A 19,144-nucleotide genomic window follows, 5' to 3' on the forward strand; every position below is an offset into this window, starting at 1 on the left:
ATTTTTATTGATATGATTAAGTAGAAAATTACATTTTATGGAGGTAATGTACAGGAAAAATTATGCTGATAGATTAATAGAAACCACTCAAATAGATGGTTATTTATGCTACATGTGTTTTGTTTTCATTTGTTTTTAATAGAGTCCTCAGAAATTTGGGAGTTCACATTGCTGTAAGAGTTTTATTTCTAAATCTTAAGTCATATCTTCTTTGTCTGATCAAAAATTCTATGGTTTTCCATGGACTCTTGGATAAAATCCGAGCTCTTTATCCTGCTATATAATTCTGGCCTTAACTTTCCTGTCACCCTTTATCTCATGCACCCTCCTTTCACAGTACCCTCATTGAGGTACTCCTCCTGAACACATTGTGCCCTTGTTGCACAGGCATTTGAAGAGAGCACTGTATAAAATCATCTATGGAGAGGGTTGTAGGTACAGAGATGATCACCCAGGACCTGACCCTTGAATTCTGTCATCCTAAGATTAAGCAAAAGATTTTGAACAGAGTACCTGATGAAATAGTAAGGTTTCGTATAATACAAGAGAAGAAAATATTTCATGAGGGAAAGAATGGCCACTACATCCATTATTGAGAAGAGACATTGGAATTAGCATCATGGCACTCATTGTTGATCTTGACAGGAACAAACTTGGAAGAGAAATAGTGTGGTTTGAGAAAAGACTGTGAAGTAAGGGGCAGTTGTTGACCGTTCTTTCAAGAAGGCTGTGCAAAGAAACGGGCAGTGTTGGGGGAGATGGGATCAGAAGTTGAGGTTTGTTTTGCTTAATCATAGAAGAACATGGCATTCTGCCCCATCACACTGTGTGTGTCATGGCATTGATATTAGCAGTCAGTATCCCTAGATATTCTTGACTGGGCATGGAATATAGTACTCCAATGATAAATGTGTGGTTAAACCAGCCAAATTTTCCATTTTCACATGTTGGTCATTATACAGCCCAAAAAGTGTTGTGAATATGTTCCTAGTGTTACAATGTTACACTGCTTTTGAATTTCAAATATATGTTACCCTTTTTACTTGGATCTGTTTTAACCCTTTGCAGTCCAATGTTATTTTTGGAATTCAAACAATCTGGTCCAAATTAATTGATGGGATTGAATGTTGAACTTTTTAATGTTCTTATTGCTCGACATTGGACCTGCTCCTAGCGCCTGGTCTGTCGAGTCAGCCTCGAGGTTGGACCGAAAAGGGTTAACAATGCTCCCTCTCTTCCACATAGTGATTTTTGCCTTTGCAAGGTATTCCTAGTTTGTAATTTTATTTTTATCATAGCACTCAGATCAATAGAACAGGCCTTACTGTTCCCCTTTTGACAGAAGAGTAAACTGAGATATAGAAAGGTTTAAAACCTTGTCCAAGATCAGAGATAATGCCCATTCTTTTCCTTTTCACACTAGATTACACACCTCTAAGCATTAGAAATCTGTTACCTGTCTGAGATTCTAAAATGTTTTTCTGCCCTAGGCTGTTTGGCTCAGTGGATAGAGCATTGACCTGTGGACTGAAGGGTCCCGGGTTCGATTCCGGTCAAGGGCATATACCTCGGTTGCAGGGGTTGCAGGTTCCTGGCCCTGGTTAGAATGTTTGCGGGAGGCAGCCAATCATTGTGCCTCACATCGGTGTTTTTCTCTCTCTCTCTCCCTCCCTCCCTACCTCCCCCCCTCCCTACCTCCCTCCCTCTTTCTCCCTCTCCCTCTTCCACTCTAAAAAGTCAATGAAAAAATATCCTCAGATGAGGATTTAAAATAAAATGTTTTTCTAATAGATCACATTATAAATAGTGTTCCCAAGTAAGCCAAGTGATATAGCACTGATCTAAAATGACCTATGGTAATGCAGATATATGAAATGATTTTATGTCAGCTTTGATTGATGAAATTAATAAAAGTATGTATCAGGCAGCATTGTAATAGCAAACTATTGGAAATAATCTGAATATTCAGATTGTCTGGATAACTAAATGTGGGTATAGATAAAATGTGTTATATTCATACAATAGAATATTATAGAGGCAGTTTTAAAAGAAATAAACCATATCTAGAACAGCATGGATTTCAAAAACATGTTGAGTGAAAAATAAAGATATAAAACAAAACATACAACCCTTTTTTAAATATATGCTCACAGATAACAATTACCCATTCATTCCTTTGGGGGGGGCGGGGCGGGGCAGGGGGAAGTGGGTGTTAAAGTTTGAAAAGATGTCCCATCATCAACTCCCTCAGAGTGGAATGGAATAAGACTAAGGGTGGTGGTTTAAAGGGACTTTGCTTTATAAGAAAGCTAATATAGAAAAAAATTTTAATTCCGAGTAGTGGGGAATATAGACACATTTTTCATTACTTCTTTGTATCTTTTTAAAAATTTTCTCTAAAGAAAATAAGCAAATCCTGAAGGAAAGCAGCATAGGGCAGAGAGCAGGGATTATCCTATATATCATTGAATGTATTCTAAAAGATTGCTTTTGCTTTATTAGAAACATTATTTTTAAAGTTTCAAATTTATTTATAAAGTTTTTAATTGAAATTGTAATTCTTTAGTAACATTATATTTAGAGATAGAATCAATTAAGGGGATGTCCATTCATTTAAGTATTTTTCCTACCATCAACCATAAAACTTAAATTTAAGTCTCCTTACTGTAAACCCACTGGTTTATTGCAGCTGACCCGCCCCCATACATTGATGGGATTCGAATTAACAGCCCTCATTATTTGACTAAGATAAAGCTGACCACACCTGGGACCCATACCTTTACATTAGTGGTTTCTCAGTATGAAAAACAGAATACAATCCATTACACAGTCCGGGTAAGTAAACCAACATACAGTGACAAAACAATAATATAAAGTATATTATGTGCTCTGCTTTGTAAGTGGGATTATCTACAGAAAAAGTTTATGAAAATTTATGTATTTTTATGTATATGTGTATTTTTATTTTTGTGTGTTTATATGTGTATCAATTCAATATTAAATTATTATGTTTCCTGTATAAAATAATGCTTTTGAAAAGTAATCTTTTAATTTTGCATAACATTTTCAATGAGCATTTTTTTTCCAGAGTAATAGTTTGTTTAGTCCTGAGGTAATGTGGTACATTGGACTAATAAATTTACAGAGCAAGCAATAGAAACTCCTTTAGCCTACATAATACCTTTGCTGACTTGAAAAAGAAGATGCTGAATTTAGTGGAAGGGAATTGATTGCCTATAAACATTGCTCTTACAAGTTGGGAAGATCATTGTAATTTTGTTCTGCATAGATTTGTATGCCAAAGATCAGTAAAGAAATTCACTTAGAATAGATTTTTTTGTGATGAAAGGGACATTGGGGAGCTGCCTTCACTCTTCAGATGCAGAAGACAAGCCCTACAGAAATTGTGATTTGGTCTGAGTCACACACAGTGCCAGAGAAAGTGAATACCAGATCCCCTAGCTTCATTAAACCAGTCTTGATTCCAGGCTGCCTACAGAATATGACTTTTATATGTGTCAACTAATTTATTAGACTTCCAATATATTCTTTTCTCACTTTGGTATTTTTATAAGTATAAATTTTATCAGTACAATAATTTTTTTTTAATCTAGGTATATTCAGCATGCAGCTTTACTTTTTCAAAGATTCCTTCACCGTACACCTTATCAAAGCAGGTAAGAGAAATGTCTCTGGGTCATGATCTCAGAGAAATCTTATAATTCCCTTTTTCTCTTTTTCTGTTTTCATCACATTTAACAATTTCTTATAAAATAAAATAGTCCAGAGCTTGAAAGGAATAAGGGAAATGTAAATAGCCTCTATCCGATCTGAGTTGGAATACAAGATCTTCAGTAAGCAACATTGATTCTGTGGGCAGAAATAAGAAATTGAAAGATTACTATAAACCTTTGTCATTAGGGAAAGCCATGTGGATGAACCTCTTAAATTGAGGGTTGACTTTACAGGGTGGGCTAGATGTATAGAGGATGTGAGGGAGAATTACTGGCAGGGAGAACAACTTGATTTAAAGCTGAAAGATGGAGATAGTGCTTAGTATAGCAAAGTAGCCTGGCTGGAATGAAGAGTGACGTTGACTGTCACTGTAGGTGACAAAGACTGGGGGGAGAGGGTGGGGCCAGAGTGGGGAGTTGCCATCTTTGAGGAGATGGGGGGGGGCGCGGTTTGTGAAGGAGTTTTCTCTTTAACATAGAATTGGAGAATGTGAAGTTTGTTAATGCACAGACTTTGTTTTGTTAGATTCATGGAAAGTGGAGTGGTCAGAGTGCTGGAGGATGTGCAAATTTCCAAGAGACTCATAAAAATAATCCCATTTACCAATTCCATATAGAAAAGACTGGGCCATTACTAATTGAACTAAGAGGACCAAGGTTTGTGATGAGTAACTTTCTTAATGTTATATTAAAAATGAGCTTAGTAGAACAGAATCGGGTTTTGAAACAGACCTATGCATATATGAATGTTTGATTTATGTTAAAGATGCTATTGCGTAAGGGTGGGAAAAGGATACTCTGTTCAATAAATGGTGCTGAAATAATTTGAGTATCCATGTACCAAAATTGGTAATTAAGACCCCTGTCTAATATCAGATTGCAAAATCAGTTCCAGGTGGATTACTATAGGAGATACCTTAATAAAAATATTTTTACATGTGCTACATTAGTGGAAAAAAAGTCTACAGTTTTAAAATAAAAACTTGAACAGGCATGTCATAAAAAAGATAATCCAAATGGCCAGTAAACAATTGTAAGCCAAAAATTTGAAACAACCCAGATGTATATCAGTGGTACTTAAGATTATAAAATAGTCCTACATAACAATGAAAATAAATTATAGCTACCCACTACATGATGGATAAGTTTTAAAAATAATGCTGAAAAACAGAAGCCAAACATAACAATATATATATATTACATGAAGTCAAGAACAGGCAAAATTAAACTTGTTTAAGGATGCATACTTTGATAGTCACACTATATACAAAGCAAGAAAGTGAAAGTTTTGTGGGCACAGGCGTTGTGATGAGAAAGGTGGATACAAGGGACTTCTGTGGTGCTGAGAGGTTCTGTTGATTTAGGTGGTGGTAACCCAGGTGTTTGTTCACTTTACAAACTATGTCATGGTAATATATTTTACAATTTTAAAAGGTTTAAAAACTAGAGAATACAAATTAAAAAATAGTACTAAATAAAACTAGGCTTAATTGTGCCTGCTTTACAAATTCAAAAGAAACTAATTCTAATAGGACTAAGCTACTTTTCACAATCATTTTAAAAACCTTTACCAGTCTTCTAGGTGATATAAGGTATCTAATTACCCTTATGTATTTAATTTCTAGATAGATTGAACATGTAAAATTACTTGACAATGTGTATTTTTTCCTATTTTGCTAATTCATGTCTTGCCCATTTTTCTGTTGGAGTTGTCATGTTTTTCGTAGGGTATATCTGTAAGAACATTAACTCCTTCATATATTTGCAAGTATTTTTCCCAGATAAATAGGAAAAAAAAAAAAAAACATTTTAAAGTAATCAGTCTTTTCTGGTTTATTTTGCTGTGGGCAGGAAATCTCACCCAAATAGTAAGTTAATTTTCACTGTATTTTCTTCTGGTTCTTTTTATGATTTTTATTTTTTACATTATACTTTTAATCCATGTGGAATATATTTTTATATTTGGTGTGAGATGCAATTCAATTTTTTATCACCTCATCATTACTGTGCATCTTGGGCAACTAATTCCTAAATAATACTTCCTTTCCATACTGATTTGGAATGCCATGTCTACCATATGCTAATTACTTTCTTAAATTGAGATTTTTTTTCAGGGTCTTCTCTCTTGTCCCACTTGTTCTGCCTAATACAATGACAGTATTTTTATCATTTCAATTTAACATTATTATCTGGGAGCCTATAGTAAAATGTAGTCTCTTCTAAAGTAAGCTTAATGTATTAATCTTTATGGCTGCAATTTTAAAATAGAAATGGTGTTTTCTATAATTAGTGTAAAAATAGTACGCATGTGTTTCAGTGTAGGAAGCTTCCTCCTGAAGCTTTGGAAAGCCTGTACTTGACTTCAGTAGTACATCTGCACTTTAGGTATGCTTACTTTTAGGTCTGTATTTGAGACTACTTAGCAGTAATTCTGTTTCTTTTTACTGCTAGGCAGTATAGTGTTGGATTTGAAGTTGTAACGGTGTCTGTGGTGGGAGACCCTGGTCCCCATGGCTTTCAGAGGAAATCTAGTGGTGACTACAGGTAAGGTTGGCATTTTGATTATATTTGATTTCTACTTTGCTTATTGTGGCATCATCTTCTGTAAGCCTTGTTTTTATTTTCCCTAAATACAGGTGTGGGTTTTGCTACCTGGAATTAGAAAATATACCTGCTGGGATTTACAATATCATTCCCAGTACATTTTTGCCTAAACAAGACGGACCTTTTTTCTTGGACTTTAATAGTATTATTCCCATCAAGACAACACAGCTTCAGTGATGGGGAAATGGCTGCACTTACTGGATTTTATACTTACCAAACAATCAACTCTTCAAATGAAGACACAAATCTACAGGACACTAAACAGTAAGAACAGAATTAATTCTCTAAAAATGTTACAATGGAATCCGGTGCTCAAGTCGGAGTGCTTAGTGAGAATTGTATATAGACAGAATTGCCATAAATTACTTTAGAAGTACCACTTACATGGTTTTGTGTGTCTGTGAATTGGCTTGCATTTAAAAGGGGCCACAGTGTATTTAAAAAGTGCAGATGATTAAAGTTTATACTCAATCGCACTGTGATATGATTTTGCTAAGAGGGAACTGAGACCAGATGAGAGGGACATAGACTCATTGAATGGAATGGTAGGCTGGTATAATCTGAACTATTTACATTGTCTTTCTGGCAGAGCATGTTGTAAGGTAAAACCTGCTTGTATTGTGACTCTACTGTGCATCTTGGGCAACTAATTACCAAATGAATTATAGTCACCGTTACAGATTTTAATTCTGCATTACTTATGGCTTTAAATGTTTGTTGCCCAGATGTTATGAGAGAATAAAGCTTTAAGAAATACTAATTAGCTTAGCATGAAGGTGCTCATGCTTAAGAGTGAAGGTTGTTAAAGTTAGTACCTGTCTCCCATTGAATCATGTAAAGAGAACTGAAGTATATATACTCGCTGTTGCAGTCATTTTTTATCAGGTTAACGAAAGTAGTAGTCTGAGACATTGAAGACATCACTGTTTAGTTGGTACTTTTTAATTGCTCTCTAGTTGAGTGTTTTTAATGGTAACAGCACTGTGGAGAAAATACATTTGAGTATTTAATATATTTTAATTGGGATTGCATTCGGAGAAATTGCCAAGATACTAATGTCTTGTGTGTAAATTCCCAGTTGTTTACATAAAAATCCATCAGAGCAGAGTTATGCTCAAGATTTTAAAGATCTGAAAATAAGGTGGTATTTTACATCATCTCTTACAATTATCAAACTTATTTTGTATTTGATACCTTTAATTGAAATAAAATGTTTATACTTATGGAAACTGTGTAGTTTAACCTAGAGAAATTAATTATTAAAGGACTTCATCAAGTATGTTCCATGTAAAAGATTAAAGAACTCATTACTTGCTTGAAAATTCATACTTCACAAAAATCTGTTCTTTATCGTTCAGGACAGGGGTAGATTATTATACTAGTGGGAATTCTCTTTGGTAAATATGAGTAATTTTCTATGGCCTTTAATATAAGCATATATGATTTGAACTTCTTGTGTTAAAAAATCTTACAGGATGCAAACTGAATTAAGTTCTAATCTCTGCCCTCAAAAATCTAATGGAGGAGACTTGTTTATGAGCAAGTTAATGGATTATAATGTTGAATTCTATAAGAGAGCTCCAAACACAGTGCTACGGAAGGGAAATTATTCATTTTGGCTAGACCAAATAGAATAGAATCATCTGGGGAGCTTTTAAAAACCCAAGCATACCCCAGCAATTTAATCAATCTCTAGGGCTCAGACCAGAGAAGTATTTAAGCTTTGTAAGAGATCCTAATGTGCAGCAGAAGTTGAGAACCACTTTTCCAATATAACCACCTTGTCCCTAATTGCTCAGATTTGTAGCAGCAAAAGTAGAATTTGAATTCAAACCTTGGTAAATGGGGGCTTAAATTATTAAGATCCATAACTTTAATTGAAAATAAGAACAGATGACCACAGCATTCCATGCTCTTCCTATGGCAAGAAATTTGCCTAGAATAGAAGGTTTAGACAAGATAAGGATTTCTCATTTGAAGTCATAGAAAGTTGTCATTTTCTTAAGTGGTTTTTATTACACTCAAGGTATTAAGACAAGTACAAAATAACCTTGTAATTAAGATACTGTATTAGTCATTAAAAAAGGAGAAAACACTACAGTATGAAGAGATTTACAAATGGCTAAAACATACAAGTTGTGACAGAATTAACGAACAACTTGAAATGGGGTTGCTTTTTTCCTTTTAAAACAAATAAAATACAGTGCTCTTAAATATGTATAGCCTTGAAAACATTAAAGAAAAGCAGTCTTAACGTACTATTAGAATAACAGACTCCATTGCATCTATTTAACAGCCTTTGCCAACACATGCCTACTCCCTTTCCTAGCTTTAAGAGACAGTTTCCTCTAAGAAATACTAGTGTAGCATAACCCTTAAATAATTTTTAAAGTTACAACCTACAGAGAAAGTAACACCTTGTCAATCTAGAATAACAGTGGCAACCATTCGTCACATGCACTTCTCTTAGAATAAGTCCCCTTGGCTGGTAGGATAAGGTTTATGCTATAGAACCTTTTCTTCCCCAACCACAAATCTCTTCCTATGATATGTCCTTGCTACCCTCACCTCCCCGATCCCAACATTGGCATTCACCTTTCCCACCCCAAAAAGTGCAGTTCATGGTAACCTTTATAGAAAATGGTGTTCATGGGTGTTTTAACATACATACTTTTTTTAAAGCCCCTTTCGAACATCAGAGATGATAAAAAATGAATTACGTTCTTGGATTTTTTTTAAGCCTTCACTGGGTCAAAAAGGTATGTTCTGAATATCTGAATTTTGTCTTGCGTTCTGTTTTCATTTAGACGCCCTAAGATATAAAAGGAGAGAACATCTCTATTTTCCCAACTGGGGGTGAGAGAAGCAAGCTGTTGGGCTCAGCTTCCCAGCCCCTTTCTTGCTCGGGTTCTTTTGTGAGAACTAGTTATTGCTTCCATAACACTGTTACAGTTAATGTTCCACAGAGACTGCCCTGGTCACAGCCCACCTGCAGCAACAACTCTGCTCTGAAAACAAACCAGCCCAAGAGCTCTTACCAGAGGAAAAATCTTCAGCCTTAAGGTCTCTGAAACCTCCCTGGTGCAGTTCAGAGTAAACACTTACGATTTGGCATATATTAAAGGGTTATTGGCACAATGTTCTCCAATCAGTTTCTCATATAAATAGTGGTGTGCACTGGGGCCAGGATCTTGGTTGGATCAGCCTATCTGAACCATTTTTATGTCAGCAATAATCCCATCTCGTCCCTTTGCGCACTGGAGGGAGAGCTGCTTCATCCTGTTTGCCAAGGCCTGGCCCTCAGGGGAGGTGCTGCTCTGGCTCTTGCCACCATCACTGCTGCTGTTGCTAAGACTCCGATTGTTGTTGGCTTTGTCACTTGTTTTATTCTCTGCCCCTTCTGCTCTGTCTCCTATAGAAATGTAAAGATTAAGTGAGTGTCGACAATTCCAAGAGTCACTTAGGCCCAAACTAATCAGCCAACTTAACCCTCTAGAATTTCCCAGTGTTGCCCAACACATATATATAACAGAGGGTTCTCCATCATATAAGCTGCTTTTATTCCTCAGAGCGTTTTCTATTTTCCTTATTTTTAGAGATGAAAATTGTCATATTCGTTTAATAGCTGGGAAACAGAAATCTCTAGCATGTGCTTGTCAAGAGGACTGTTGTGATGAGAGACAGATCCCACGCTATGGAGCCGGAAGCCCCCAGAACAGGACTTGGAAACTATCTCAGTGATAAACACCGACAGCACATTCACACAGCCCTGGGGGCTCCAAGACCTGGTCACGGTCTAGAACAAGGTCTAGGACAGTGCAGAGATCTGGCTGCAAAGGCAGAGTCACCCGGGACAGCACTACTGGTGAGAGGGCTGCAACTCACCTCGTTCCACCTCACACTCCGGGGAGGAGGCCCCGCTGCATTCACTGCGAGGGCCTAATACTGGAAACATCACTCCAAACTCTGACAGGGACACAGGGCTGGGAAGATCCAGGCTGCCGGGCCTCACAACTGCAGAAAACTGGTCGGCCATCCCAGATGGGCTCATGGGTCCTGAACTAAAGCTGGACACAGACTGGGTCTCCGAGTCATCTTCAGACACAAAGGTGCTGCAGTTGTCATCTTCAAAGGCCTCAGAGGCCACTAGGATGAGAGAGAACACCAGTCACACAGGTTCTGATAGCAGCCTAATTCCTTAAACACCTCCAGAAGCGTTTGCTGCTGCAGACAGCTAGACATAGCACGGGGACTGCAGAATCCCTGCCACTGTGGGTGCCTAACAAAAGGAACGTGACCCTCCCCAGCATGCACGACCAGACTAACGCAGCTAAAGGGAAGTGGCTGGCAGCTGGGTCCCATGCATGGTCAGTGTCCTGCAGTAATGTCATAGCCTGTGTGCCCTACAAGTTAGTGTCAGTAGACACTGCCTAAAGGTAGAAGATGAATTCAGCCACAGATCAGGGACTTTTCTCCACTCCTGCCCCCCTCCCCCCCCAAAAGATCCACACTTTCACAGGAAGAGGGCTGGCCCTTTGTAAAGGATCCCCAGCAAAGCCAGTCAGACATCAAGGCTTTCCTCCACAACAGAAGCAGGAGCTGCTGGGAAAAACAGCCCTGCTTGGAATACCTGCTGGGACCTTTGCTGTCTTCCAGGTGACTTATCTCAAAAGACACACTCAGAGCCTACCTAGGTCACAGTTTGCTGCAGAAGAAAATTCCTTCCCAGTGCTCTGTAATTTGACTTACTTTTAGACCAGAATAACCAAGGCCCAGAGACATGTCATTGTCATGGTTCGAAAGCCACTTCAGCCTTTAGCTAGTTCCCTCTGCCTGCACATAATCCTGCTTATTAGATTTTTCCTCTTCTCCCCTTTCTTCCTCCCTCATCTTTAAAAACAGCCTTGTGGCATCCCATAGATGATTACCATAAATAAGAAATACTGAAATGTTGGGGGCAAAATGGGCTCAAATCTGACTCCCAATCCTATTTCCACTATTTGTTGTATAGCCTTGGTCAAGTTACTTAACCTCTGAGCTTCACATTCCTCTCCATAGAGGGTAAATGAGATGATGCATATCAAAGTCCTCATATTGTTGATTCTCAGATCATAGTTTCCTCTTCCTTTACTTGGGCCCGGCACTTGAACATTTGTTGGGAAAGGAGCCTGGGAAAGAGCCACTGGGGACCACGGCACAGAAAAGGAAGAGGAATTGTACAAAGACGGTGTTGGAGAGTTTTCATGGTTAACATAAAGGGAGCCACATCAAACCTCTAATACCAGTTTTCCTGGAAAAGGGCTCTCTATGGTCAGACACCAGTGACAGCCACCACTGTGGAATGTTAATTTCATTAATCCTTACCACCACTCTACAGTAGAGAGTAGGTACTACCATACTCCCCATTCTGCAGCTGAAGAAACAGATAAAAGATAAATCCTTGCCTGCATCATGTGCTTGTAATGATGGGAAGGTGAGGATGTGAATCAAACCTAATTCCAGAGCCCTGTTCTTAGCTCTTTCCTGCAGTGCTTCTCAGGCCCTTGTGTGTTGTAGTATGCACTTTGAACCTCAGAGAGGAGTGAACATATGACATTTTCCCAAACTTACTTGACCAGAGAATCCTGATTTTGAGGAACACAGCGTTCCACAAAATGTGGTAAGTCACCAGAAATAGCCCTCGGTCCCACCCAAGTGAGGCTCTTCTGTGATGGGGAAGACGGCCCAAAGCTGACCACACACTTGCATACGAGCCCCCGACTCACCAGAAACAGCATCTGGCTCGGGTTTGCTCTCGGACAGGTCCTCTGCAGATGTGCTGCTGCCCTCAGCGCCCACGCCGCAGCCCCGAGGCCCCATGGCGCTGGAGCGCCGCCGCTCGTGTATCTCGTCTGAGATCATCTCCAGGTTCTTCAGGGCCGTCTTGTACTCGCCTTTTGCCAGGGCCAGTTTGGCCTGCAGGTCGTCCACGGTCTTCTTCAGTTGCTGGTCAGGAGAACAGGAGGCTCAGTAAGTGAAGGCTGCCCCTGCCGGCCTTGGGATGCTTTTGAATGGCAGGTCCAAGCATGTTTTCTGCCCATCACTCCACTCCAAGACATGACCGAGGATCTGATTATTCCTATCAAAGCTGTCCGTGTACCAGATATAAAGCAGCCACTACCACTTCCAACTCCCATCTGGGTAACAAACAAGCTCCATATCCAGAAACTACCACTGGCAGAACAAGCCCAATCAGGGAAACAACAGTGGGTGTCAAATTCACACAGAAGTCCCACATTCTAGCCATTTGGTCCCCAGCACTGTGGTTCTCGAACTTGTACCAGAATGCCCTGGAGGGCTCTTGTATCAGAATACCTTGTTAGAGCGCACACGGCTGGGCTCCATTCACAGTGGGCGTGGGGAACGACCTAGCAATTTGTACTGCTAACAAGTTCCCAAGTGATGCTGATGTTACTGGTCCTAGGAGCATACTGAGAACCACTGCCCAGTACAATATAGAAAGTGACTAATCAGCAGATGCAGAGAACGTCAGAGACCACGCAAGACCATTTAGAGGCCTGAAAACTCAGTAAAGAATGTCTCTCCACTCTCCTCTTGTAGCAAATGAGGTATTTGAAAGTATCACAAAAAGTGGGGCTTTGCATAAAAATCCCATCACCAACAAAACCAAAGGCCACACATACCTCAAGCTGCATGTAGTACTTTGCCTTGAGTTCAAAATAAGGCCTGTGAAAGACAGAAAAAACAAGAGTAACATAACACAGTGAAACTCCATGAGGTGTATGAGGCTAGGTCGTCCACGAGCGGAAGGTGGTGCTCCCAGCTCTGGGGCCTGATGGATACAGATGCCAGTCAGAGGCACTGGGCTCACTCAAGATTTGGGGAATCCACACATGTACACAGGTCCTGGAGCCCCTGCATCCTGGTTCACTTTCCTCTCTGGGGAGGCTGCTTAAGGTCACAGGTTGTGCCCTGCAGCTAATGTGGCCCGGATCTCTCCTAAGGAGGTGGACTCCCCAGGGATGACCAGCAGATAAGACTGGATAAGGGGCTGCCTCAAACACCCTCTTCGAAAAGCTGGGTAAGGGGGAAGCACCAGTCCTCCCCCGACAACACAGCAGAGCCACTGGAAGGACGGGCTCAGGTTGCTCCCCTTGGGCTTTGTCCAGGATAGAAGTATGAGATGGTCTACAGACCCAACCAGGTCATGGGCAAGAGCAAGAACAAGAAATGCAAACATACTAGTCCCCTGGGCTCTTGGTCAGCCAGAAGACCCTGGCTCTTTTTAGTGACTTTACTCTTGATTTGTTCACCTGCCATGAAGCTCTGGGACTGTCTTTGGCTGTTGGGTCTAGGCCAGTGGTCGGCAAACTCGTTCGTCAACAGAGCCAAATAACAGTACAATGATTAAAATTTCCTTTGAGAGCCAAATTTTTTAAACTTAAACTATATAGGTAGGTACATTGTTATTAACTTAATTAGGGTACTCCTAAGGCTTAGGAAGAGCCACAGTCAAGGGGCCAAAGAGCCGCATGACAGCTCATCTCCACTCTGACAGATAAACAGGCCCAGCCAATGGGCCATGGAATGGTTTGCTTTTGAAATTCCTTTTTCTGTGTTCCCCAGGAGCGGCCCCCAACTCAGCATTTGTCCCTCTGGGATAGGAAGCCTGGGCAAGAGGTTCTGGTGAGGCAGGCCCCTGAGTGCAAGGCACATACACGGTTGAGAAGCGGAAGAAGAGACCACCGTATGGCCTCGGACCCTTACGCCCAGACTCACTTGGACTTGTTGATGGCCCTCTTGAGTTTCTTCTCCAGCTGCCGCATGCGGCCCATGGCCGCGTTGTACCTGGCTGCCGTCTCCTTGTGCACCAGCTCGCTCCTTGTCTTGGTGTGCTCTGCCTCCATGACCTTCAAACGACAGAAGAGGTCAACCCAGCCAAGCCCAGAACAGTCCCTTGTTGGGGTATATCATTTTTCTAAAATATCCTTTGAGTAAATTAATGGGCAGGCTGAATTTAACTTCCAACGCGAACAGGATTACTTCATCCTATTTTTCTATTTTGGAAAAGTCTTTGTCAGGACTAAATAGCCAAATTGGCTGTGGCAATGACCAAGAAAGAAAACAAGGAAAAACAAAAATACAATAAAAATGAAGCATTCTCTGATTCAATCAACATCCACTTCCTTCTGCTCAGGCCTCCTGGGTCTAAATAGCTTGAGTTCCTGCTTCCACCTTGGGGCAGGCAAATAGCACCAGTGGGATTTTAGACATCAAAGAACTGGGATACCTAGCAAAGCAGGCATGACAGCATCAGACAAGGCAATTACCCTTGTTGTCCAGGATAATTAGGAAGTGTCAGGAGAAGCTATGAGAGACTGAAGTGAGCATAAAGTCACTGGGTGTCCCGTCTAGCACACCCTCCCAGGTCACCTCTGGCTTTCACTGTCCTGGAGCTCTTTTATGACCCTGTTACGTTATAGAAAGTGGACAGTAATACAGATTATTCTTATTCCTAGAAATGAAGATGAATTCTGTCCTAGTGGAGGTGCATCTGATAATATTAATTACCCTGTAAATATTTACCAATTTTGTATCAGTTTATAAATTTGTTTCTGCATCCCTGGTTTTCTACATGAATGTGTTTGTTGAATTCTTCTTTGAAATAGTTGTAACATCTTACTAGTTCCCTCCTTAGTTAATGAATTAAAACCTTTGACACAGAAACATTTATATTAGTTATGCTTTTACTTTCTTTAAAATGTCTTTTAACAAAGGTTTCGATGCTTGAGATAGTTTTTAAAACAGTAGAATTAAAGCCAGAGAAGGGAGCTGAGCTAACTAAGCTAACATGCAGTGACATCCCTGCTAAAACGACTTCTCAACCAAGACCAAAGGGCGAGGAGAATCCTTTCTCTTTGCTTCTAACACCAGTGATTTCACAAAGAAATAAGATGCACTAAAAACATCCCGTACTCAGACACACTCTTGTCTTACATCTTAGGCGCTCGGGATTTACTGGTGTAACCTTAATGAGAACTCAAAACCCAAGCTTATCAGACAGAACACAACATATTGGGGTGAGCTGTTCCATTACAAAAGATTTCAATGCAGGGTTCACATTTAAGGAATTAAGTATTTTAAATTGACATAGAAAAGCTATGATTGGGAGCTACTGCACAGGGTTTCCTGTACAGAGAAGCAGGGTTCTCACCAGCTGCACACAGTGCCCTTGTCTATTTCAGCCCTTAATCTAAAGGCCTTTTCTAAAATTAATCACTCAGAATGTTCCAAGCCCTTGGAAATATTACCAGTGAAGACTGAGGTGGCAGCAGCATGTCGCTGGGCCCTGCTTCACCCCCATCAGACCACATCACCATGTCCTGTCCCAATCTCCCCCGCCCGGCACACAGCCTCAGCGCTCAGAAGAGACCTCTCCAGCCGCCAGGAATAGGTAACCAAGGAAGCCCTCCCTCGGGCATGGAGTAGGGCATGAGCTGTATGCTGGGGGGGGGGGGGGGGGGGGGCGGGGGGGGGAAGGTAGCACGGGAAGTCACTATGAAAATTGCAGCCATGGGGAAGAGACACAAGGAATCGGCTAACAAAGCAGTTCCTTCAGGCCTCAGGCACCAGCAGGCTGCGCTGAGCCAGGCACGTGCAACTCACCATGGCCAGGTCTCCCAGGGCCACCCTTGCCCCCTTGAAGCCCAGGCTGATAGTGAACCCGCCTCCATCTCTGTACCACACTCTTCAGTTTACCACCATCACATTCAGTTCAGAGCTGCCCACACCGACTACGCAGAGACCACCCCCTGGGCAGCCAACCTCTCCGGGTGTGCACACGCCAGCAGCCGTGGCCATCATTCCAGGCAGAGTGGGTCGGACTGCAGGATGGCAGTGGCGGCTCAGGGGGGCTTGCCAGCAGGGCTGCACTTGAGAGGGGCCTTCAGTGTGTGACACTCGGGATGACAGATGCGAAGGGAGGAAGCATTCGGGCTGAAGTGGGCTTTACGCAGGCTGCCCTGCTGTCCGTCCTTGCATCCAGCCACAGCCCACTGCCCCCTTTACCATCTCCACCGGAGGAGCATTAAGGTGGGAGGAGGGGCGGGGCACGCTCGGCGTCCCACCTCCTTTCTCAGAGCCCGAAGGCTCCCCAAGGAAGTAACTGTCCAACATGCACAGTCTTGGCCTCCTTCCCGATGGTTTAGTACTTTCTCAACCCGGGGGGAACCCTGTCCTGGGGAGGACCCACAGGTTCTCTTCCCTTCTGGTTGCATCTGCCTCAGCCTGCTGGGCTAAGAGGCCAGGCACTCCTGGGGTTCCCAAAACCTACACACCCTCTGGGCCTGCCCCAGCACTGACCACCGCCAGTGCCCAGTGGACCTGAGCAGTCAGAACTGGTACTGGACGAGCCTCTAGGACACTTACAGCCTGAAGCCCTGGGCAGGCAAGAGGGCAGCGGGCACTGGAGAAAAAGGCCTGCCGGGCTGGCTCCCTCCTAGGAGGCCCAGGGCAGACAGGCACCTGGGACCCCAAGGCCCCAGAGAGCCTGTCACAGTCACCCAAAGGAGATCCTCAAACAGCTGGAATTCCCACAGACACTGAGCAGTGTGCCAGCCGGGCTGGGCACAGCTTCCTCACCGGGTTCCATGCCAGCAGGATGGCCTGAACTGACCAGTAGACATCCACCTAGCTCCTCATGTTCCAGCCTTCCCCTCTCCAAACCCCGAGACATTCCATCCTTGCTTATATCCCCAACATCCTGTCTCAAAGACCAGCATCCTCTCCCCGGGGAAGGCAGCTTTCTTGTTTCCTCAGAACCGTGGCTCATCCAGGCTGTTTTCTGATTCTTACTACACCCCTGGGTGAGGGGGGGCCCAGAAGGTGGCTTCTCTCCACCATATGGGAGGGGGCAGTACGTACCCGTCAGGAAAGCTGGCCTGGACAGCTCCCCATGTGCCATCCAGGCCTCAGATCCACGCGCCCAGGCCACCTGCCCACCAGGACCGGAAGGGGAGGCTGACTGCGGCCTTCCCTCTGCTGCAGCTGCCAGTTCATAAACACGTCCTGCCTCCCCATTTCTAAGCCACACTTTCCTCCTCTACACTGAGTAGCCAGATTAGTATGACCACCCCATCAGTACTTCCTGGACACTTCCAAAAATACTGAATACTGAAAACTTCCTAAGCAAATACTCCCAAGGTTTTATTATTATTATTTGCATAACTAATTCACTTCATTGTACTGATGGGGTGGTCATAATAATCTGGCCACTCAGTGGATTTCTACCTGGTCTCTTCTGGCAGACATGAGAAAAGCCAATCCTCCCAGATGCCAGGCCTCCTCTCCCAGAGGGTGAAAGGCTATCACCTTCCCATAAAGATGCTTCAAGGCCCAAAGAGACCAAGCTGGAGGGGCTGCTGCTGCCCAAGGCTCCAGTGGCCACTGCTGCTTGCAGCTGCCCAGGCCCTCCTAGCCCAGCACTGAGCAGAGAACCTTTCCTTGTCCGTCTGTGGCATTGCATGTGGCCTCCCAGAGAACACGGGGGCTCCTGGCTCACTCACAGCCTCCCAGCACGCTGGCTTCAGCCATGGCTCCAAGTGTGGCTGCTCAATATCACCATACGTCTGAGGGGTACAAAGGGGACACACTGACGGCCTCGGGCAAGGAACGTGGGGACCCCAGTGTTCTCCCACTGTGCCTGGGGTGGGGATCAGGTAGCCCAAACCACTGCCACTCCCTCAAGGCAGCCCTGGACCTGAGTCTGGATCTTTCTCTAGACCAGCGATGGCGAACCTTTTGGGCTCGGCGTGTCAGCATTTTGAAAAACCCTAACTTAACTCTGGTGCCGTGTCACATATAGAAATTTTTTGATATTTGCAACCATAGTAAAACAAAGATGTATATTTTTGATATTTATTTATATATTTAAATGCCACTTAAAGAAAAATCAACCAAAAAAATGAGTTCGCGTGTCACCTCTGACACGCGTGTCATAGGTTCGCCATCACTGCTCTAGACCCTTGATTAGTACTTTCTGTAGAAGAGGATGGCACGACGCACCCTTCTCCTAGAGAAACAGGCTCCCCAGAGTATCCACAGGTCAGACAAGGCAGGAGGCATATTCCAGACCCTTCCTGGTCTCCATCAAACACTATTCGGCAAGCCGAGCGTGCCAGGCCCCCGAAGCTCTGGGAGTAGGCGGCAGGAGCTCCACGTGGGAAGATGCTAAACCCAGAGGGAGGCTTGCAGCCAAGCCACACACAGCGCAGCTGCCTGTCCATCAGATTCAGGGAGCACAGCCCCTGTAGGCTGAGTTTCTCCGTGACCCAGGGGTGCGGCCGGGCAAAGCTTTGCCACCAGCTCTGTCTCTTGCTGGAGTCCGTTGCAAACTCTCCCTCTCCCTCAGCAGTTCAAGGAGCAGCACTTCAGGCCTGTGCCCCTGGGAAGGAATCTGGGAAGAGGACCAGCAGCCCAGAGGGAAACCCTGGCCTGGGACCCAGGCACCTGTCCACCTGCAGTGGTGACCCCCACAACCAAGGAACCTTCAGTGGCCGCAGGAGGACGCACATCAGGAGCCCTATGTCACAGGGGCGGCCAGAGAAGTCTGGTCCAGCCCCACAAGTCGCTCACGGCACCATCCCAAGAAGCACCATTCCCACCGGGGATGGAGTTGAGTAATATGGTTGTCCTGGAGACGCCTCCTTGTGGTACCAGCCACTCACCATCCACTGGGGCCCCGGGACTTACTAAGGAAAAAAAAGGCAGAAACATGTTTTGTTCTTTTTTTTTTAAAGAGCAGATCA

General features: G+C 43.1%; 2 protein-coding genes across 4 annotated transcripts in view; one reads left to right on the plus strand and one right to left on the minus strand.

The window, feature by feature from the left end:
• Window positions 1-14,958, plus strand: part of CAPN7 (calpain 7) — a 44,513-nt gene extending 29,555 nt beyond the window's left edge. The window contains exons 16-20 of one of the 3 annotated variants that reach the window (XR_013996767.1): window positions 3,615-3,677; window positions 4,261-4,391; window positions 6,186-6,278; window positions 6,371-6,602; window positions 13,965-14,958. Coding sequence is in view for 2 of the 3 variants with exons in the window: in XM_081105479.1 (XP_080961605.1) it covers window positions 2,690-2,835; window positions 3,615-3,677; window positions 4,261-4,391; window positions 6,186-6,278; window positions 6,371-6,515 (578 nt within the window). In the remaining variant the exon portion in view is untranslated. Of the gene's footprint in view, window positions 1-2,689; window positions 2,836-3,614; window positions 3,678-4,260; window positions 4,392-6,185; window positions 6,279-6,370; window positions 7,625-13,964 lie in introns of those variants that run through there. The other 2 variants (XM_081105479.1, XM_081105480.1) reach the window with 2 other exon arrangements.
• The window catches only part of SH3BP5 (SH3 domain binding protein 5), a 69,344-nt gene continuing 58,525 nt past the window's right edge, over window positions 8,326-19,144 (minus strand). The window contains exons 5-9 of the mRNA XM_081105482.1: window positions 14,118-14,248; window positions 13,022-13,064; window positions 12,104-12,323; window positions 10,224-10,484; window positions 8,326-9,750 (exon numbers count right to left, since the gene is read on the minus strand). Coding sequence (XP_080961608.1) covers window positions 9,539-9,750; window positions 10,224-10,484; window positions 12,104-12,323; window positions 13,022-13,064; window positions 14,118-14,248 — 867 coding nt within the window. The 3' untranslated portion in view covers window positions 8,326-9,538. The remainder of the gene's footprint in view (window positions 9,751-10,223; window positions 10,485-12,103; window positions 12,324-13,021; window positions 13,065-14,117; window positions 14,249-19,144) is intronic.

This window comes from Myotis nattereri (genome assembly GCF_964212035.1).
Source record: "Myotis nattereri genome assembly, chromosome: 14".
Lineage (NCBI taxonomy): Eukaryota > Metazoa > Chordata > Mammalia > Chiroptera > Vespertilionidae > Myotis > Myotis nattereri.